The 22,067-nt window shown below is 55.8% G+C and overlaps 5 protein-coding genes across 5 annotated transcripts; 3 read left to right on the forward strand and 2 right to left on the reverse strand.

Moving 5' to 3' along the window:
* Positions 1-282: 282 nt before the first annotated feature.
* GMORB2_7767 (ubiquitin-conjugating enzyme E2 variant) lies at positions 283-863 on the forward strand (the record flags this gene model as incomplete). Its single annotated transcript, XM_035469732.1, has 3 exons — positions 283-432; positions 515-720; positions 800-863. The coding sequence occupies 3 exons, from the start codon at positions 283-285 to the stop codon at positions 861-863; spliced, it is 420 nt and encodes a 139-aa protein (XP_035320826.1).
* A 2,184-nt stretch (positions 864-3,047) lies between these two features.
* GMORB2_7768 (uncharacterized protein) lies at positions 3,048-4,928 on the forward strand (the record flags this gene model as incomplete). The annotated part of the gene is made up of 7 exons (XM_035469733.1): positions 3,048-3,081; positions 3,327-3,529; positions 3,620-3,851; positions 3,931-4,071; positions 4,145-4,262; positions 4,463-4,489; positions 4,550-4,928. The coding sequence occupies 7 exons, from the start codon at positions 3,048-3,050 to the stop codon at positions 4,926-4,928; spliced, it is 1,134 nt and encodes a 377-aa protein (XP_035320827.1).
* Positions 4,929-7,273: 2,345 nt separating this feature from the next.
* On the forward strand, positions 7,274-9,103 carry GMORB2_7769 (uncharacterized protein; the record flags this gene model as incomplete). Its single annotated transcript, XM_035469734.1, has 2 exons — positions 7,274-7,450; positions 7,841-9,103. 2 exons carry the CDS (start codon positions 7,274-7,276, stop codon positions 9,101-9,103), a joined length of 1,440 nt encoding a protein of 479 aa, XP_035320828.1.
* Positions 9,104-9,682: 579 nt separating this feature from the next.
* Positions 9,683-12,712, reverse strand: GMORB2_7770 (uncharacterized protein; the record flags this gene model as incomplete). The annotated part of the gene is made up of 2 exons (XM_035469735.1): positions 9,683-11,072; positions 11,154-12,712. The coding sequence occupies 2 exons, from the start codon at positions 12,710-12,712 to the stop codon at positions 9,683-9,685; spliced, it is 2,949 nt and encodes a 982-aa protein (XP_035320829.1).
* Positions 12,713-19,651: 6,939 nt separating this feature from the next.
* Positions 19,652-21,457, reverse strand: GMORB2_7771 (Phosphopantothenoylcysteine synthetase/decarboxylase; the record flags this gene model as incomplete). Its single annotated transcript, XM_035469736.1, has 1 exon — positions 19,652-21,457. The coding sequence occupies one exon, from the start codon at positions 21,455-21,457 to the stop codon at positions 19,652-19,654; it is 1,806 nt and encodes a 601-aa protein (XP_035320830.1).
* Positions 21,458-22,067: the final 610 nt, after the last annotated feature.

A 22,067-nucleotide genomic window follows, 5' to 3' on the forward strand; every position in this document is an offset into this window, starting at 1 on the left:
TTAGCAACGCTTGCCGGCGGACCTTTCTGGCGGCGCTGGCTTGTGCCCCGCCATTTACCTTGCTCTCGCCAGAGGCCTCGTCTGTCTGACGCAAACCGTATACATACTACGACCGCGAGCGTGTATCTTGTGCGTACCTCCTCCACTGCTACTTCACTGCCCTCTTCCTTGCATCATTGCAGAGGACAGGACCATACGATTACACGCGCAGAGCCTAAGAAAAGAAGAAGCGCACACCTTCCCCCGCCCCACGACAAATTCACACCATCCTCTCTCGCAATAATGGCCAAGGTTCCCCGCAACTTTCGCCTCCTTGAGGAGCTCGAGAAGGGCGAAAAGGGCCTTGGCGCTGAGGCGTGCAGCTATGGTCTGGAGGATCCCGATGATCTTCTCATGTCTAGGTGGAACGGCACCATCCTCGGTCCTCCCCACGTACGCCGCCTCTTCCTGCCCGCATAATTCTTCTCCTCCTCCATTTGCTTACCTTCTTGGGCTGATATGACATGCATAACAGTCAGTCCACGAGAACCGCATCTACAGTGTCAAGATGCACTGCGGAGAGAGCTACCCCGACAAGCCTCCCACCATTCAGTTCGTCAGCCAGATCAACCTTCCCGCCGTCGACCAGCGCAACGGCAACGTCGACCCTTCGATGCTCCCCTGCCTGGCCGGCTGGAAGCGCGAGAACACCATGGAGACCGTTCTCATCGAACTGCGGAGGTGAGTTGGACCGTCACGCAGATGCACAGGACAGGTGAAGATGGCCAGTGACCACTTATTGATCTTTGTATCGCCCTAGGTACATGGCTGCTCCCGCCAACAAGAAGCTGCCCCAGCCTCCAGAGGGCACCACCTACTCGTAGGCGAAACGTCCGAGGTCAAGCCCGCCATCGCGCCATGCTTTTTGGCCGGCCCCCTTTTTTTTCTCTGCCACGACCAAATCATCATGTTAGACCGACGAAGGAGTCATGACTACGCAAGTCTGGGTGGAAACCAGGTGTTGAGATAGCGAGAGGGTCTTCCGTATATGCGAGGATACTGGTTCGAAATCAAAGACTGCGTCCCTCTGCTGGCCCGTTTGAAAGAAAACAGATGTAGCCTGGGATGAGGGATGAACATCACATACATGACCGCGTGGAGTAATTTAAGGGCTGCCCCTGAACCTCATTTCCCACTCCGTCTCAATACAATGATTGTGTACAGCTCCATTACGATCACGCTATACATACACACCTAGCTTTTGGGTCCAGGGGGGGAACCAAGAGAGAGACAGATTCTCCAAGAAAGTGAACCTCTCAGCCCAGCTGCCACTCGCTGCTAGACAGGATCATTGATTTTCTCGTCTGATGATGAGTGACGGAAACGTATTTTTTTTCTTCTTTTTTTTGATACTCGACTTATAAGTAAATGCAGCATGGTTACAAGAGTACTAACCTCGTTATAGACCCTGATGCCAGATGCCAGGACCTATCGGGGGAACTGTACGGAAGCGGGCCGAAAGGGTCCCGAAAGTGGTATCGTCATACCTTTCCGCCGTTTCAGTGGGCGGGAAAGCAGAGCTGTCCCTGTGTTGTGTTCTGACAAGGACGGTGTCGGAGTCTTGACGGTATAGACGTCAGAACCGACACGTGAGCAAGACCGTGCAAGGGCAACGGTGATGACGGTGAACGGCGAGAAGATATTTAGATGTAGTCGGACAACATGATGTATTTATGAGGACGAGGACAAACACCGCAAACACTCCTGACTTACATTCAAATAGCAGGTCAGGTGTTCAGTGGCGTCAAGGTTCTTGTTCTGTACTCTTCTTGTGGCGGTGCTGGACTCGACGGTTTTATGGTCGAGTCCCGCTTACCTAAGCCATGATCCGATTTACTATGGCAACAGTGCTATAAAGGAACACATTTGCTAAAAGGAGGAACCATGTACATTGAGAAGAAGGAAAGCACTGAAGAAAAGGAATCTTGTATGTGCACATCATAGATAGCCTTAGGTCTGCCTGGGAGGCAGTGTTGGTTTGGTGGCCTGAGGCCGCGGCTCATGGGGTCGCAGCCAGTCCTAGATGCCCACCTCAGATGTGAGATCGTCACCAGTCTTCTCCCTCGCGGGTACATGTTTTGCACCCCCAGAACTGTGACACAAATCCGGTCCTAAAACTCCAGCTCGCGTGGAACTGCTGGAGAACGGAACGCGGGCGTGGGGGCCGCCGGGTCTTGTCAGGGTATGGAAAACGGTGTGGCGTACATCCCATGTGAGGAAGGCAAAGGAGAATCTGAAAAGGGAAGAACCAACACACAAAATATGGGGAAAATTAACGGGGAAAAAAAAAGGAAAAAGCAGAACCTAGGTGCTGCCACGCGTACCCCTAAATTACTACAGCCAATATTGCTATTACAGAAACCGCGGGCCGGCTCGTTTACGGCGAGATACCAACGGCCGCTTCACCGTTGAGATGGGTGCCTATATCTGCGGGCTGGGTAGGGGAAGGTGGCTGATTCTCATGGGAATAAGTCATAAACCAGGACGGACCGTGGCTCTAGAACAAGATGGGCGCCCGAATGAGGAAGGAGGGGAGGGGAGGGGAGGGGGGGAGGATCAGTATCTTCTCCATCCTGCGGAATCTTCCAGCCACTGCACACACCCTCTCTCATCCCTGTTACATCGATATCATCGAATGTGTTGCGCTGCGCTGCTGCCAGGGTGCAGGGTGGTGTGGCGGCGGGGAGGGTGCAGTATCTTGAAACTTCTTGGGTGAGGGTACTCTAGGACAGTTGATCAGTTCCAGGCACACACGCACACCCGGGCCTATCCGTCCCTTTTCGTCGTAGGAACGTCAAGTACAGCTAACACAGTACATATCGTAGGTTTCCCAGAGGTCCGGTCTCGTCCTGGTCTGGGACTTCGTGAAAGGTGTGACAGATGGAGGGGGGGGGGGGGGGGGGGGGGGGGGGTATATCAGCAGCAACGAGTACCTCTGCGCGTGGACGCTGTACAGTATATACACCACCTCACTATTGCATATACATTGGCCGTGACCGTTATACTCGATGGCCATACTCTTTCTGTTTAGGGCAGCCGTCAGTATGCAGCCGTTACATGTTACATGTACGCACTAGTAGCTCGGAACTTGTTATAGGATGGAGAGAGAGAGAGAGAGAGAGAGTGAGTGAGAGCATATACACAGGGTAACAAGCTAGAAGTTGAAGAGGTTTAACTACCTTCTGTTCCCTGCATACTCCATACATCCAAAAGCTTCCCATGTGCTCGTATGCTGCCGTTATCTCGAACCTGGACCTTTGAGACTCAGATCGACCCGGAAAGACCAGATAGCCTGCTCACCATGTCTGATGTCGTACCAGGCATGGAGTACGACGCCTCCAGGGCCGACGAGTCCAACCTGCCTCGCATACTGGGCATCATCACCGCCTTCCACGTCCTCGCCCTGACCACGGTCATGTTGCGAGTCTACGTCCGCATCAAGCTGATACGGAGCCTGGGGCGGGATGACTGGACTATGGCTGCAAGCGCGGTACGTTGCCTGCGCTCCTCCACCTAAGAGGGCGGCCGGGTGCATGCTCTGTATGTATCTCGGGAGCGGCGCTGACGGGGAGACCAACAGTTCTGCGCATTCGGCGGATGGATCATCTTCGTCTACCAGGCCACACAGGGTCTGGGGCGCCACTCGTGGGCCCTCAGCCAGAGGCAGAGCTCCAACATTGACGCCGGCACCTTCTGGATGTCCATCATCTCGTCGTCTGCCGGCATCTGTCTGCTCAAAGTGTCGATCGCTCTCAACCTCATGAGGATGAGCCCCAACAAGTGGTACTCGTGGACACTGTGGGCAAGTATCGGTCTGTTCACCCTTCCACCCCCCCCAACCAACCCATCGAGATCCAGGCAACCCTTGGCTGATACGTACGTACGGGACAGCCTTTGTCTCGGCCTACAGCATCATGGGAGTCTTCACCTTTCTCCTGCATTGCCACCCCATGAGGGCTCACTGGGACACGTCAGTACAGGGGAAATGCTACCCGCCTAGCCTGTTCATCTTCTTTGCCGTCCTCAACTCTTGTGGGTCGTGTTGAATCTTTCCTTCTCCTTCTCTGCCTCCCTGCCGGAATCTGGCCTGCTGACCAGTCTTCAGCATTCAACATCTTCACCGACGTCCTCTTCGCGACATATCCCATCCCCATCATCTGGACGCTGCAGATGAAGCGCAAGACTCGTCTCTATCTTATCGGAGTGTTGAGTCTGGGCTACTGGTACGATACAAAGATCTCTGACGCCTCCAGATGTACGAACACACTTCTCACGATATGATAATGCGACGCAGTGCCGTGGCTGTCGGGGCCCTCAAGGCATCGTCACAGATCCACTACAACCCTCTTGCCGACAACAACTTGCAAGTCATGACTTCTTCCCCAAGGCGAACGCGCCCAAGCCTACTAACACGTCTTCACAGCGACTCGTGGATCACCTTCTGGGCTGGGTAAGCCGCGCGTGTACATTCCCTACACTCTCCGCAGCTCCATGCTGACAGCAACGACAGCCTCCAGATCAACATTGGCATCACGACGGCCTGCACCCCTTCCCTGAAGCCCCTGGTGTCCAACGTCCTCAAGCTCAGTTCGTACCAGCGATCGACCGACGCGTACGGATCGAGAAGTCGCGGGGCGACCAACAACGGCACCGGCCAGAGTCGCAGCCGTTCCGTGTATCGCGACCAGTACACCCTGGAGGAGATTGACAGCAAGGACTCGGACGAGATCCATCTGGGGAGAAGCACGCCCCACCACACGGCCATGGTCATGGGACCCTCATCAATAGATGACAGCAACAGTGACGACAGGGCATTGAGCGACGGGTCTGCCTCCCGGCACCCTCCCAGCAAGGGAATCGTCCGGACGACTGAGGTGATTGTGAGCTGATGAAAGAAGAGGGGAGGGGGGGGGGGGGGGGGTGATACGAAGCATCACAGTACTTGATCTCATGGAGCGGTAGTTCATTATCGGGCCTCTTACTCGGTTCATCACGATTCACCGCGTACATAGTTTAGTTTCTTTACATCTTCTCCTTCTTCTTCCTCCACATAATTCCCCTCGAGTTTTCAGTTTTCAGGGGCCCCCCGTGGACGATAGTTGCAATATGATATAGCCATGTTACCATCTGTTTATAACAATAAAGGGCCCCAAATTTCACCTGCATTCGATATTCGATAGTCAGTACGGTGAGCCATGAAAGGCCAAAATGGGGAAACACGTCGGTGTGCGAGGACAGGTACAGTCGTATTTCCGAGACTCAAAGTCAGGTACGAGGATTGCGACATATATTCTGCTGCATCTATAGCACCGCATGGCGCACCCGTACGAGAAGTCCGAACGACAAAAGAGAGAGGGGGGGGGGGGTAGAAAGAGAGAGAGAGGCCACAGAACCCGACGCCAAGTCTTCAACATGAGCATTGCGGCGTAAAAAAAAAGAAAAAAAAGAAAAAGAAAAAAAAATCCGCATGGACGAACTTCCTGTCTCGGTCGAATGACGGGTGTGAACCCTGCGTCAGGTGCAGAATAGAGTCGGAATCCCAGGGTGACATGTATGCACATATGCAGCTACCATTACGTGCCACTCCCCTATATGCGGACATGAAGCAGCGGAACTACATGTACATGCCATGGTGCTTGAACGTCTTCCGAGTGTTATGAGCTATAGTATACGACGGGATAGATGGAAGCGATCGTTAGTATAGACTGCGGCGTATTACATGGCAGTAATATCGGGCGTTCTTCCAACCGTCGACAAGACACGATAATAGTATCACTATTCTCGCTTGTAGGTAGGTCCTTGACTTGACAAGTCTAGTGGGGTCTAACTCGTAGGTTGTCCGGGAATCGACGGGGATAGGATACCAATGTACTCCGTATTTGATGATGTGTATTCACATCATAATATATGTATATATATACATATTATATCAATATGTACGGGGTATATTCCCATCAACTCTCCACCCGTCGCACTAAGACTCTCCCCCCTCCCGCCCCCGGTCGTGTCCCCCCACCCTGGTCTACTCTGGTACGGAAGAATAATGTTATGATAATCGTTCCTGTATACGAATTGTTGAGGAGGACCTTGATCCCCCACCCAGATAGAGCGAGCAAGGGTTCAGAGTAGCTGATATTCCATTATCAACGCGCACCATGTTTCCTCGACTGAGTGGACGACAAACAACAACAACAACAACAACAACAGCAGCAGCAACAACAACAGCAACAACAACAACGATGACGACGACAACTGGTTGCGGAAGAGACGGGAAACGATCCATTATTGTTCGTCTGCATTAATATTCCTCTCCCTGGATGATTGGACCGCCTCTGCATAATTGGCCGAGCAGCACTCTAGAACGACACATGGAAACGGCGATAGAAGCCTCAATTGATCGATTTCCCTGTCCCCTGTCCCCTGCCCCCCTCCTCTTCTTGTCTGTTGGTCCTGCAAGCATGTACGTATACGGCATGTAACGTCGTGGGCATCGGGGAGTTTCCCGTAAGGGAATCCACAGGGGAATGCGAGAGAGAGAGAGGGAGAGAGAGAGAGAGGAGGGGCGAAGAGTTAATTCAATCCCTCTGTTTCTATCTCTATCTTCTCTTTCCACTGAGTCTCAACTTTTCAAAAATGTTTATGCCCCAACTCCCTCAGCGTAGAGACTTCCCTCCTCCAGCTCGACTCTCGATCTTTCTCTCCTGCCATCAACTACCAAGCTTTTTTTTAATTGTTTCTGTTTCTTAAGAGAAGAAAAATGATTCAACCTTCTCCCCCAGTTCACTATCCCGGTCTCTCACTCTCATGCGATCAATAGTTGATGAGTGTTCTGAGTAAAGCAACTTCCACCGAACCCACCCTGCCGGAAGTTGCCTCCCACGCCCGCCTCTTCCCCGGGGCGGAGCGTTGACGATGTCTATAGTCCATAACGGACACTCGTACCGAGTGGCGAGCAGGGGGCCCGGGCCTATACGGGGTTGTGACCCAGCGGAGATTGAGGACTACGCAGCTCGTTCCCATCGGGTCATGGCACGATCGATCTTGGGATAAAAACGGTTCCAATGCCGGCCACGTCTCTCTGCTATCCTTCGTTTACACACACACACACACACACACACACATACTCTCTCTCTCTGTCCCTCTTTCTCTGTCTTTCTTTCTCTCTCTCTCTTAGGTCAAGTCATCCTGATAGACGCTCTTTTCTTTCCTTCTCCCATAATATCTCCTTTCCAATATGCTCTACACCTCTCTCCGCCTCTTGGGTACCGTGGCCTTGGCCACGGCCGCTCCCAGCGTCATCAAGAAGGACGTTGTCATCGTCGGCGGCGGCGCATCAGGCGCCTACGCTGCCGTGCGTCTCAGGGAGGACTATGGCAAGAGCATTGCCCTCATCGAGAAGCAGGATATTATCGTACGTATCTTCTGAACAGTACTCCCTCCCCTCCCCTCTCCCCAACCGATACGCACACTCCGATTTGTAGAGAATGGGGAAGGGGGGGGGGGGGGGGGGGGCTTTTTTTTCCTTGAAAAAAAAAAGGAGAAGTAAAAAAAAAGGAAAGTAAAAAAGGACTGACACGAGGAAACTCCCTCCAGGGTGGCATGGNAAGCAGGATATTATCGTACGTATCTTCTGAACAGTACTCCCTCCCCTCCCCTCTCCCCAACCGATACGCACACTCCGATTTGTAGAGAATGGGGAGGGGGGGGGGGGGGGGAGGGGCTTTTTTTTCCTTGAAAAAAAAAAGGAGAAGTAAAAAAAAAGGAAAGTAAAAAAGGACTGACACGAGGAAACTCCCTCCAGGGTGGCATGGTCGACTCCTTCACGGACGCCTCGACCGGTCAGTCTTTCGACTACGGAGTCGTGTCCTTCATCGACTCCGGCAACGCCACGGGCTTCTTTGAGCGTCTGGGCATCGAGCTGGGCACGACCACGTCGGCGACGGTGACGACGCAGTACTACGACTTCACGACCGGCAGGGCCGTCAACTACACGCCGCCGGCGTTTGCGGACCAGCTGGCCGGGCTGGCCAGCTTCCTCCCCGCGGCGGAGAAGTACGAGCCCCTGATCCAGGGTCCGGGATACTTTGACTTCCCCACCGACGCGGCCGACATCCCCGAGGACCTCCTCCTCCCCTTCGTCGACTTCGTCACCAAGTACGGCGCCGAAGAGGCCCTCCCGTTCATATACCAGACCACCGGCCTGGGCATGGGCAACGTGTCGGCCGCCCAGACCATCTGGGCCCTCCAGGCCTTCGGCGCCTCCATGGCCCGCTCCGTCCTCGGCATCCAGGGCTCCCTCGCCCCGGCCTCCGGCCGTAACCAGGACATCTACGACGCCGTCGCCGACCTCCTGGCCGACGACGTCTACACCTCCACCACCGTCACCTCCACCCGGCACCTGACCGGCGACGCCGGCGCCGGCGTCGAGCTGACCGTCCGCAACGCCGAGACCGGCGAGACCTCCACCATCCAGGCCGGCAAGCTGCTCCTGGCCATCGAGCCCACCGCCGAGAACATCGAGCCCTTCGCCGTCGACCCCGCCTCCGCCGCCGTCCTCGCCAAGTTCACCTACGCCCGCGAGTACACCGGCATCATCGACAACGCCGACCTCGTCGCCAACAAGAGCTACTTCAACATGCCCGCCTCCGCCGCCCCCGCCAACCACGCAGACTTCCCCCAGGGCTCCTACACCGCCCGCGTCGACTACATCGGCTCCGGAACCGACAGGAACTACTTCCGCGTCACCATCATCGGCGACGACGACCTCGACAGCGCCGACGACGCAAAGGCCATGTTCCAGGCCGAGTACTCCAACCTCGTCGCCGCCGGCGCCATCGACGGCGCCGCCGACGAGCAGGTCTCCTGGGTCGACTTCTCCGTCCACGGCCCCATGCATGCCCACGTCTCCGAGGCTGACCTCAAGGCCGGCTTCCTCGCTGACCTGTACGCCCTTCAGGGCAAGAACGACACCTGGTGGACCGGAGGTGCTTGGGCCGTCAACTTCCAGACTCACCTCTGGGAGTTTGATGACATCATCCTCCCCAAGCTCGTCGCCAGCCTGTAAATCCATATGCCCCGACATGTCCCTACTCTTCACAATGTATACGCTTATACTCTCATCACTAATAATAATAATACATGTACATAGCTTTTTTTTTTTTTTTTTTAAAAAAAAACTTTTTTTTTTACGATGCTATCAAGACTGTTTATACCATGCTTCCGGCGGCCCCTACCGGGAGGGAGTTCGTCCTCGCTACCAATCGCAAGGACCTGTCAACACACGATCTCTGCTCGTCTGTCGCGATGAGAAACTCCCGTTCCACCGAATTCTCAATGTAGAGCGAATACTAGTAATCAGGGAAGCACGAGTTGATGTACGGCAGTATTACAGTAACAAACATGGTGTATATGTGTGTATATGTGTATATGAGCATAGCAAGACGCATATTGTAACATTAAAATATAAACAATGAATAATAATAACAGCATAGAAAGATAAAATAATAACAATAAAAAGAGAAATCTTTTCTTCGTAACGAGGTAAAGAAATTCCTTGCCGGTGACACCATTAAAAAGAGAGAGAGTGTGTGAGAGGTAAGAAAGAGGGGGGGGTGAGGTCTGCGAGGTGTAGAGAAGGATCACATCAATCCTCATTTCCCCACCACGCAAACTGTCCCGTCGTAGCCGGCGGCCCGAACGCGCTGAGGCGTACGCCAGGCTTGATCATCCCACCCATCACGGTAGGCCTCGTCATGGGGGAGATGGGACTGTCCGGCCTGGGAATGCCAGGCTCCTCGCCGTCGTAGTCATCGCTGTCCGTCTCGGCCGACAGACGCCACGGCTGGGACCGGGGCTGGGGCGGTAACCGAGACTTCGGTGGGTGCGGCCGAGTCGGAGGAGCCGGAAGGCGCTCCTCTTCGGCAATGTCCCAGTGCGTGTGGTGACGGCCGGTGATGCGGGCGGGGCCCTTGTTCCGCCTTGAAGACTCGGTGCTGTCCTGGTGGTGGTGGTTGTGGGTGGCCGTCGAGTTCTGGCGTCGGACCGAGTCCGCCGTCGGACGTGGCGGCGCCGGGAGAGAGCTCCTGATGTGGGTGGGGTTGGTGATGCTCCTGCTCCGAGGCAGCCACGAGCTCGTCGAGTCAGTGTGCGTGAGACCGCCCAAGTCCATCTTGGTCCAGGATCTGTCATCCTCCAGCATAGGCTGCGTGGTGACGGGCGTGGGTTGACGCCGAGTGCTGCGTGGGCGGAAGGAGTCGTGGCTTGCCGAGCTCCGCAGCTTCCGGGAGAGAGCCTTGCTGCTGGCATGAAACGGGTCCTTGCGATGATGGGATGACGGCGGGGGCGAGACCAGGAAGACGGCGTCGTCCTGCGCGGATGATGATGACGGCGGCTCGCCGTCACGCTTCCTGTCGTTCGGATGCTCAGGGATGGTGAGGTTGACGATCGACGAGTTCGCAGACTGGGCAGACGAGACCCTTCCATTGGCTCTCAACCCGCGATCGGCTGGCGGGGCGGGGAAGCCGAAGCAGTCGTCCATGATGGTGGCTTCCGACATGTTGCATCGGTGACCCATGGCCGAAAGGCTACGCTGCGGGCGTGCGGCGTCCGGGGGGCCGTTCCTGCGCATCTGCTCGCGGCGCTGGCGCAGAGCGTGGATGAGCATCTTCTCCTGGTGCGTCAGGCCCATGACCTGCCCGCCCTCATCGGCCGCGGGCTTTCCGGGCTGCGCGGGCTGCGCAGGCTGTAGGTAGGACTCGACGGAGGAGGGGCTGAGGGGAGGTGTGAATGCCGCCCCCGCCGAGGATGGAGCAGCCAGGGACTGCCTTGCCGAGGACCGACGGCGGGAGGAAGACTTGTCCGTCTCGGAGCTGAGGTCGTCCTCTGCCGCGTCCTTGTCTGACGGATCGGATCGTGGTCCACGGGCCGACACCAAGGTTACCGCACGCGCCTGCTGGATACCGTAGCTCTCCCGCTTCGGCTGGCTGTCGAGCGTTCCGGCAGACGAAGCCGTCATGGGCAGGGACGTGTTCGACCTCGAGCCGGAGAGGCCGGACGAGGGCACCCTCAGCACCGTCTCCCTCGAGTTGATGGTGGAGGCTGCCGGCGATGTCGACTTGCTCGAGAGGTGGGTCGTGTGCATGGCGAAGAAGCCGGTCGAGGTGGAGCTCGTGTTCCTGAACGTCTGCACCGAGCCTCGGCCGCGAGCGCTCTGGCTGTCATCAGAGGCCACGGATGCCAGGGTGGACGGATCGGACAGCATGGACGAGCCTCTGAATCCGGGTGCCGGCGCGTCCGGCACGATACTCGATGCGCTGTCCCGGGCCAGCCCGCCGACGTACGACGTCTCGTCATCATCCCCCTCGGAGTCGGAAGAGAGCATCAGCACGCTCTTGTCCTGAAGCTCCGACAGCTGGAAAGACGCCTTTGACGTGCGCGTGTGGCGGCTCGATATGCTGGCACAGTCCGTCGGGGACAGCTGGTCCGATCCACGGCGAGGAGCCTGTGCGAGCTGGGCGTGCATGCCGTTCTGGCTGCCGCTGCTGCTGGCCTGGGAGTGCTGGCTGTGCTGGGTCGGCGGCGCATCCCTGGAAGCAGCCTTCTCCGGCATCGGGTGGCTGCCGAGAGGACCGTCGTCTCTGCGTCTCCGGTGGCCGACCGGCTTCGCATCCGGGGCCAGATCCAGCGTCCGTGCCAGCTCGGCCGGGTCCTTGTCCATCCTCAGCGCCTCCCCGCCGTGAGCCTTGTCGGGGTCATCGTCGATCTCGTCCATGAACTGGGAGAATGACATCTGCTCGTAGTGTCGGTACAGGTTGGAAATGTCGCTGAACTTGTTTGCCGTCTGCTGTCGCCTCTGGAGCTGTGCTTGCTGCTCCTGCAGTTGCTGCAGCCTGGCGCGTTGCCTCTGGCTTCCACTCGTCTCCGGGCGGGGGGCGGTGTTGGCCGCGGGGGCGGCGGCGGCGGCGGCGGCGGCGGCGGCGGCATCGCGCTTCAGGCTCTCGTGGGTAGACTGCTTCGTGAGCCTCCTTCGTGATCGCCGGGGACGTTCTGGGGTGGCGGGGGAGGCGGCAGACGACGGCGACGCCATCGAGTCGGGGCTCATCACGCAGTCGACGTCGCGGCCGGGAGCGTGACCTGCAGGCTTGGCGACGCGCGACAAGTCGAGATGAGCAGGCTTCTTGCGGTCCCTCGGCTGAGCCGTGTGGCTGTAGATGTTGTCCATGTCGAGCAGCCTCTGGGCCTTGGATGGCAGTCCCTTGGCCATAGCCGAGGCCGAGGTTTGCTGGGAGATGGCCAGCGGTTGCTTGGACTTGTCGTACCAAGACTTGATGGTCGAGTCGGAGGGTTGCTCACGCGGGGCGCGGGTGTACTGGGAGTAGACTTCGTCGTCGGTGTATTCGGCGGTACCGAACCTCAGGTAACGAGGCACGACGTCGGAATCGTCGCCCCACTCCCTCGGGGGTCGTCGCGCAGGGTCGTCGCCGCGGCTGGAGCTAGGGGCCGTCTCCGGAACGGAGGCGCTCACGCCCGAGGCCGAGCTATCCTCCCAGCTGGTGGGAGAGAGGGGGTCAGAACCGAGGATTCGCTGAGCCTTGCTCATGTGCTCGAGGGGCGGCGGGACGGGCACGGGCTGCTTCTTGCTGCGGCCGGGGATGCCAAAGCTGAACCTAGCCATCGTCGCTGCTGATCACACCGGCCGGGTGCGCGGCGGCAGCGGACGGCTTCTCTTTTTTTTTCTTGTGGGGGGTGTTAGGAAAAATCGGTTCGCGGGGCGACTAAGACTTGTGAAGAGGCAGGATGTTGCAGGTCGGCATGTGGAGGAGAGGCGACAGAGGCGGAAAGGAGGGACCGACGGCGACGTCGTAATCGTCGTGGCCGACGGTGTGAAGAGAAGAGGAGGGGGGGAGAGGCTTTCTGGGAGTCTCGAGCTCCGCTGCTGCGATGCCTGAGTGCGCAGCGACTTGTCAGCCTGTCAGGTAATCGACGATGATGCTGAGAGGCGGCAGGCATACCAAGTCAGGTTAGGGGTGTAATGTCGTATCAATATTATTAGTAGATCTGTGGATGTAAGACGCAGAAGGTGGAGGAAAAGTCGGGGTCGTTCGGCCTCTCTCTCTCTCTCTCTCTTTTTTTTTTTCTCTTCTCCCTCTCTCTCCCTCTCTCTCTCGTTCGGAGCGGGATGGTATTAAAGAGGAGAAGGCGGGCCGCGGGTGTCGACGTCTCAGTAGATTGGCGACAGCGCCAAGATGGATCAGAGCAAGGGGACGTGGGGGGTGATGCAAGTCGGCGTCTCCTCCCCCCCATGGGCGCTTGTACGGACAGAGTACAGCGTGATATACCCTTGGCTTTAATACGGAGCCAAAGAGGGAAAGACCAAGTCCGGCCTCGTTAGCAATCCGTCTCGGACTCCTGGTCGACGAGCCGGTGGATCGGTAAGAATGTCTCTGTCGCTGGTGAGATAGATGGTGTCGCCGAGTCCCTCGTGGAGGAGGATTTTGTGAGAAGTCGGAGAGAGGTGATGGGAGACGACGGACAATCAGGCTCTCCAGGCTCCAGCAGGCAGGGAACCACCTCGGATAAGAGGACGAGCGCAGCGGCCGCGACGACGACGGCGACAGGCTACGGCCCAGTAAAAGAACAGGGGGTCTGGGTTTGATGCGAGAGCATGCGTCACCAGCGGGTGCGAAGAAGGAACCCGGGAGTCCGGAGATGGTGACTAGCAGTGGAGATTTGACGGTGGTGTCTTTTTTTTTTCTCTCCCTCTTTTTCCTGTTTTATTATTATTATCGTCATCATCTCTCCCCTGGTTTTCCGATGGATGATTACAAGAATACTCCGAGGTCGTGCAGCCCCGGTCTGTTGATGAGCTGTGCTACGGAAGGGAAAAAAAAAGAGGTTGAGGGCAGGGCGCCAGCTGAGCTAGCAGTCTTGGCTGTGCTCCTACATTTATGTGTTGGTGGTATTTAGTTGCTGTAGTTTGCTGTAGTTTGCTATTGTCGCCGTCTGTTGCTGCTGTTGCTGTCTGTTGCTGCTGCTGTTTTTTGTTGTATCAATCCGTGCCAGTACTGATACTCGTAGCAGTATCGGCGACAGACTGCCATACGGAGTACAGGTAGACGGAGAGCAATGAGAAGCAAAAGGGTAAAGCTGGTCGGTACTGCTGATGATGAAGGGAGAAGCATCGGTTGCGGCTCAGGAACGAGTTCATCGCCCATCACGGTTGCAATGCACCGACCAGTATGAATAATAATAACACTCCGTACAATTCGTAGGGAAGGCACGACAGGAGGGGGGTGGGGGGGGGCAGGGATACGAGCGCTCTGCCTGTCGGCATTTGCCTAATCAGTAGTTACAACCTTACCACGGAACAGTGAAGGGAAAGAGCCACGGACCACAAAGTGACAAAGTTGAAGGCACAGGCACAGGCACAGGCACAGGCACAGAGGCCAGGCACAGAGGCCAGGCACAGAGGCACAGGCAGGAGCAAAGCGTGCCAGGAGATAGGGTTCGGCCCAGTCCAGGACGGGCAAGGTGCTTCCCGCCTCCAGGCTGATTGATCGCTTCCACGCCTCGGTGTTGACACTAACAGGTAGGACAGGCTGCCGCTAAGCCTCAGGTAATCTGCAGCCTGCACAGATCACGTACAGCAGGTATCGTAGCGATATCAGGCCACGTCCATACTCGCTGGAGTGCTCGTGGATGGCTCGATCCACGCCGAACTTGTACACGTGGTGCTGGTTCATATCGATACTGATACGGGAAACAGTGATCCGTAGCATCAATCCACTCAGCCTGCCAGTGCACGCTGTCATCAACGCATCAATCAGGGACTCGTATCTACAGGTACGACGAGTATGCGCGGGGAGTATTAATGTCATGGGTAGGTAAACAAGTAATACGGAGGAGTACTTGTGACCGATACAGGTACTCGTAAAATGGCAATAATAATAAGAAATACGGAGTATGCGAGTAATCACCTTGGTATCATTATCACTCCCCCCCCCCCCCCCCCCCCCCCCCCCCTTTCAGGGCCAGTCGAGGGCTCGCTCAATCGAGAGTACTCTGTCAACCGAGGGGAGCGTCCCTCTCCCCCCTCCCCCCCCACGTCATGTGTAAGAGGGTCCTATAACGATTTTGAAGAGCGACGAGGAGAGAAGTTGCCTGTGTGGGTGCGCGCGACGGAAAAGCGTTCAGCAGAGAGTTAAACCACCACACAACCACAGCACACACGCCTTTAGGCATCGACCACCCCCACATACTCTCTCTCATCTCTTCCCCATCGACATAACAACGCGCCTTCAAAGACAGAAACCAAGTTGGGGGGGTTTCTTTTTTCCGCCTCAATTTTTTTCCCCCTCTTCGTCCCTCTTAACCTTAACTCTCTTCAAATCCGACGCCAACCATCGACACTGCGACAAAGAAAACCCCTTCCGCATTCCGATACACCAAAGAGAGACGTCCCCCTCTCTCCCTCTCTCCCTTCGCGCCTTCCCTTAATTCCGGGCAGACCGAACTGGCACCTGCCTTACGGATTACCCGTTTCGCGCTATCGTCGCTACGGAACACGCCTGAGCACCGAGAGAAGAGGAAGGTATAGCTCAGGCAGCAGCAGCAGCAGCACCACCACCACCACCACATACCACCACAACAGGCAGGAGCTACCCAATCGTCATACTACGGCACAGCTTGTCCTCAACTTCGGAATACCACAGAAAGAAAAAAGAACCTTTCAGCATCGTCACTTCCTCGAAGCCTCGCCATAAACAAGCTCGACAGCCATATCGCGCCCAAGCGTGCCACGGATTACGCCTAAAGTCTATTGCTTTTTTTTTTTTCCATCTCGAGCAGTATTATGATATACATGCAAGGCCTACACGTGCTCGCCCGGCAGGAATAGCCAATATCTCGTCACCCTCTTCTACAACCTCCCCCCTCTCTTCCCTTCTTCTTCCTCTCTCGATCTCGCTCTCTTGGAGAGCTTGAGAGAGAACCATCAGCCGTTCCAGCCGCAGCTCTCTGCTTCTCTGCTAGCTCGGCCACCAACCCCGCAGCCGTCGGGGTATTTTTTTTGGGTGCCTTCGCCTCATCCTTTTGATCCAGGTTGAAACAGAGGTCTCGCTACTAGTCCCGCTTGTATCTCTAGCTTGGCCTTTATCCTACGCCTAAGAAACACGCCGCCTCATCTAGCCAACGCCGCGCCATCGACCCTCGACACTTTGCAGCCAGCCGATCGACTTCTGGTGTCCAGTCTCTATCTTTGTTTCATTTGGTCTTTTTCTTTTTCTTTTTTCCTTTTTTTTTTTTTTTTTTTTAGATCTTTCCTCCCCCCCCCTTAACACTCCGTCGTCTCCCCTCCCCGGGTGCTAGCCTGGCCCCCGACTTGTTCCNCCCCCCCCCCCAATCTAGCACATGTTCAAGGACTCGGAATAGTGTGATCCACTGTGCTAATTAGCCCACCTGCTAGACTCTAGTGGTGATACGACGTGACTGTCTGTGTTGTATCGATACAGTAGCAGATACCATCATCACACTTACATGTACAGCTTGTCAGTGACAACCTGTCAGGAGAGGAGGAGTGAAAGGGGGAAAGAGGGAGGGAGAGAAAGGAAGGAGAGGAGGAGGTGGGAAACCAATCATTCAATATACATACTAATATCAATAAGTAACTAAGTTTTGTAAAAATAAGACTAAATAAAATAAAAGGAACAAATAAAAAAGGAATAATACTACTAATAGTAATAAATAAAAAAGAGAGAGAGAGAGAGAGAGAGTGTGTGTGTGTGTGTGTTGGTGTTGGAATAGATACGTATCACCACCCATATGACTAATACGACTACCAACGCTACAGGCGATTACAGTATAATAATATGGTTACTATCCTGTATTAAAGCAGACGGAACTCACCAGGTATTATCATTACTGCAGGTATCAGAACCGCAGTACGGATCACAGACTACAGGCTACACATACGCATGCATGATACGAGCATGATATAGTAATCACGATATAGCCTGTACGGGCCCAGATTACCGCAGGTATGACTCTACAGAGCGTCTGTGCGGAGTAGCGGCGATGTCGTACTATTACCAGCGACAAGACTATTGCCGTGCATGTACAGATTGTGTACAGGTTGAACTGCACAGATTACGAGCATCACTACTCTTGCTGTACGGAGTACTGCTCCGTACATGGTACTAGCATTAATATACGGCAATAGTCTGCCCCCCCGGCCCCGCCTGATCGAGTTCGCGTGCTCGAGACTAGCAGGTCATGTTTGATTATTTCATTACGAGCACATGCGAGTATACAGAGTACATCCCTATCATCATATCGTTGTAGCCTATACAGATTGCGGCCGAGAGAGCACCGCAATCTCAGCTGCGATCAGAGGCATGAATCATACGAGTCCACAGGCTGTGCTGCTCCGTACGCTGCATTCCGGTGAGCTGGTGTGATTCTTCTTCTTCCTCTTCTTCCTCTTCTTCTCCTCCTCGCTCTTACCCTGTTTTCCACCGCTGTCACCTGATATGGGCGCCTCATATGGGCGCCCACCGTACATGGCACACGGCTGGATAATCTCCTCCCGCACTGACCCATCGATAGCTGGCTCTCCCGGCCCATCAGGTCAGCGTCGATCAGGGGTCAAGCCATCGACATATCCGTAGAGCTGGAGGAGGGGCGATGGCACCAGAGGAACGATGACAGGGTCCTCCCCCCCTCCCCACCCTCGTGTCTATAAGAAGAGAGAGAGGGAGAGGGAGAGGAGGAGGAGGAGGGGTGGGACAGGATGGCGTCAGGTCGCCGATACGGATGAGCTGTGCATGTTTTTTTTTTTTCTTTTTCTGTTCTTTCTTTTTGCTTACCCTGGAATTCCTGGGCAGAGTTTACATCTTACCGCCATCTTATGGAGCACAGTTACATGGGTCGATACCAGGGGTCCCGATGATGAGCAGCCGATCAGCAGCACTGTATGTAACGGTACACACGTAGGACGGGTGTCATCCATCATCCATCATCCCGGGTGGATGGATTCTGGTGGAAATGGCGACGATGGTGAGAGGGAAGGGTTGCCGTTGCTAGTTGCTGCTGCTGCTGCTGCTGCTGTTGTTGTCGTCGTTGTTGTTGTTGAGAGGAACTACGAGTATGGCTTTTCACTGGCTCTATGTCTACTAATCTGTCATGCAGAGTATTATACGGGTAACCATGGACCCTGTCTCTCACCACATTGCTTACAGTTACAAGTCACCTATCTGTGCCGGAATGACTCCGCTGATACGTTGACGAGCTATCGTCTGCTCTTACATGCGGTGTGTGTCTGTCATCTCTCTCTCTCTCTGATCCGCACCTTTCTCTCTTCTTCTTCTTCTTCTTCTTCTTCTTCTCCTCCTCCTTGACCGCTGATAACCGGCAATGCAGATGTGATATTGCATGCGATGAGATGAAGGGATAGAGACAGAGGGCGCAGGGAAGGACGAGAGGAGAGGGGGGGGGGGACAAAAATGAGGTGAGGCATAAATCAATCAATCACCTTGATATCAGGATGAGACCCATCATCATAATACCCGACGAGATGCAACGTGATATTGATCCCGACATGTCATTATTAATATCAAAGCCACCTAACGCTCAGGACAACAACCTCGCAGAGCACTACTATCCAGGATGGACACCCAAGGCAGACGCGGAGCGAGCGAACCCACCGCGACTTGCCAATCTATCTATAGACTGACTATCCACGTCCGAGTACGATGCGATATTATTCATCTCCCCCAGACTCCACACCCCTTTGTGGTCCGGAGCAGACACACTCTAGACAGACACACTCTAGACAGAGACTGCTAGACAGAGCTGTTGGTCCTGTGTTTCTGTCTCGTTCGTCTTGTTCGACGCTCATCATTTCTGGCTACGGCTACTCGTATGACACCTGTCATGATACATCGTGATACTGTCGATACCGATAGATAGAATTGGATAGTGCACCCAAGCTCTGCACTCTGCTGTCAGAATAACATGACAGTTCCATGCCAATCTGTATTGATGGATCAATCCACCGGCACATGGCAAGAATACTATAAATAACCAGAAAAGAAAGATCGAATATTGACAAAAAATATTCAAACTCAACCTTCCTTTTCTCGATAGCTGTTCCGACACTTGTAAGCGCTCAGACTCCTTAGCATGAAACACATATATACTCTCCTGGACTTCTTGAGTATAATATCATCATATTATGATATTTCATCCTGCTGCCTGCATAGATTCAATTACCACAAACGGACTTGCAATCCTTGCTTCTTCTTTTTTTCCCCGGTTCTTTCTTCCTTCTCTCCTTTTTTTTTTGTGTGTGTTCAACTCCTCGATATGACAATGACATGAGAACCGTTACCTCCTCCCCCCCCCCCCCCCCCCCCCCCCCAAAGAAAAAAATAAAATAAATAAAATAAAAATAAAAAATAAAACGCCAACCATCTAGGTCCTATATAGATAAACACATCAACATGATGATCAAGAAGACAGAAATCGAGAAAAAAAGGATGGGGGGAGAGATATGGAAGAAGAAGAAGAAGAAGAAGAGAGAGAGAGAGAGAGAGAGAGAGAGAGAGAGACCAGAGCCCTAGAGACATCGCAGCTTGAGCCACTCCTCGTTCCTGAGCCCCAGATTGAGCCCGTTGCTAGTCCACCACTGCCTGACGTAGCTCTGATCGCCGATACTGTCCTCGAGCGCTTCCTCGATGTTGCAGGTGCGGAACTCGACGTCCTGACCCCTGCCGTCCATGCCCTCGAGCTCGCCGTGGGCGAACCTCCTCCACCACTCGAGCACGTGGACGTGCTGGTGCACCGTCGGCGCCAGGAGGACCTCGTCGTCAAAGACGAGCTTGCTGTCACCCTTGAGGCGCCTCCACGTCTCCAGGACCTGGACCTGGCCCCACCGGCTCGCCATCTTGGCCACGCCGTCGCCGTGGGCCACCGGGATGCCCGACGCGTCCCACCACGCCAGCACGTCGGCGCGGCCGTACTGCGTCGCCCAGAGCAGGGACCGGCCCGGGCGGAGGACGACCTTGTCATCCTGCGCGGCCGCGTCGCGCCACCACTCCAGGACGAGCAGGTGGCCGTTGGCGCTGGCCTGCTCGAGCGCCGTCTCCGTGTACCGCAGGGGGAAGCCCGACCGCCGCCACCACCAGTCCAGGACGCGCACGTGCCCGTTCTTGGACGCCCCGTCCACCGCCTCGGCGTCGTACATGTGCTTGTCGCGGAAGAAGCGGCTCTGCTTCCAGTAGTCGAGGATGTCGGTGCGCGGGTAGTAAGCCGACGCCTTGGTCGGCAGCGTGGTGCCGCCAAACGCCTTGAACAGGTCCGGCCGGTTGGCCTCGAGGTACTCCAGCACGTCGATGAGGGCGAACCGGATCACCAGCCGGACCACCTGCGCCGGGAGGTCCTGGAACCCGGGCGGCGACTGCGACAGCTTCTTGCAGATGGCGGCGGCGTCGCACGTCAGCACCGTCCACTCCAGCTCGTGCTCGTACACGTGCAGGGCCGTGGCCGGGTCGCGCGGCAGGAGCGTCCAGTGCGCCGGCATGGCCAGGTTGGTGTACACCCCCAGGGCCTTGGCGAGCTCCCAGTCGCCCGAGTGGTCGAGGATCATGGTCCAGATCTCGGGCGGGAGCTTCGCCTGCACGCGCACGTCCCCGTTCGGCACGGCGACGGCGGCGACGCCCGTGGCTATCTCGACGTCGCGGCCCAGCCCCAGCAGGTCGGCCTGGTTCTTGATGATGGACAGCACCTCGTTGAAGCCGTTCCAGTTGGGCACGCGCTTCGTCGTGTGCGCGGCCGTCTCGGTCGACGCCCCGCCCTCGTAGTGCCAGGTTATGGGCGATATGAGCCTGATCCAAGACCACTTGCGGTGGATCTTGCTGAGCTGCCGCTTGGTCATCGGGTTGGACCACATGTGCGTGCTCATCCCGGGCACGAGTATGATGCTCTTCTTCTGCGTGTCCCACCCCCGCAGCACCTCGCCCAGGAACGTGTCCGCCACGCCGGCCAGCATCTTGGAGATGCCGTCGGCGTCGAGCGGCGCGCACACCAGCAGGTCCGCCCACTCGACCAGCTCGAAGGCCTGCTGCCGGTAGAACTCGATGTCGTCGGCGTGGTCCGTCTGCCCGGCCACCAGGCTCTGGTTCTGCATCACGATGATGGTCTGCGTCAGCCGCGGCACCACGTCGTCCACTATCGCCCGCATCTCAATCTGCGCATTCTTCGACAGCCGCACCACCAGCGCCTGCGCCCATGATGTGTCGCGCGGTCCCGTGGCTGCCACGAGCAGTCGGAGCTTGCGCTTGCGTGGGGAGAGTACGTCGGACAGAGACGTCACCGACGACGCCGACGCCAGCCGCGGCGCAAACGAGCCGTGGCATGTCTCCATCTTCAGTCGGGCACTTTCAAATGTCGATTCGTGGCCGATCGTCGGGTATCATTCTGTCGGAAGGGAAGAAGGGAGGCAAGATGTCTTTGTCTCGTTATTATCGAGGTCTCGTCCAGCACAAGTGTCGAGGTCGTCGTCGGGCTGAAAGCACCACCGGGGAGCGGGCGGTGTGCTGGGCTCAAGTATCCACCGATAATCGCCACGTCGCTCGGAGAAGGATGGGTCCTTGCAGTTGCAGGGTCGTTGTAAAGTATCGGAGGAAGAGGCTTTTTTTCTTTTGTTCTTTTTTTTTCTTTTTTCCTCGGGCTTGTCTTGTTTCGGTAACCAGCCAAGTCGGAGGATTGATATGCACGAAAGTGCAGGCTGATCAGCAATCAGGCCTCGATGATGTACGACGATGACGATGATGCCGAAAGCTCTTTCTCTCCTTAGAGCCGGTTGGCGTAGCGGGGCTTCCGTCGGCTCTGCACTGGCAGCGCTAATAAAATTGGCGGCAGGACCGTTATCTTATCCCCGCCGGTGGCAAGAATCACCCGTTTCACTGCTTTCATCATCCATCGTCATGATTCAATCATCACAATCACTTAACCAATACCATGCCGATTCGATA

This window comes from Geosmithia morbida (assembly GCF_012550715.1).
Source record: "Geosmithia morbida isolate 1262 chromosome Unknown scaffold_9, whole genome shotgun sequence".
In the NCBI taxonomy this organism is placed as follows: Eukaryota; Fungi; Ascomycota; class Sordariomycetes; order Hypocreales; family Bionectriaceae; genus Geosmithia; species Geosmithia morbida.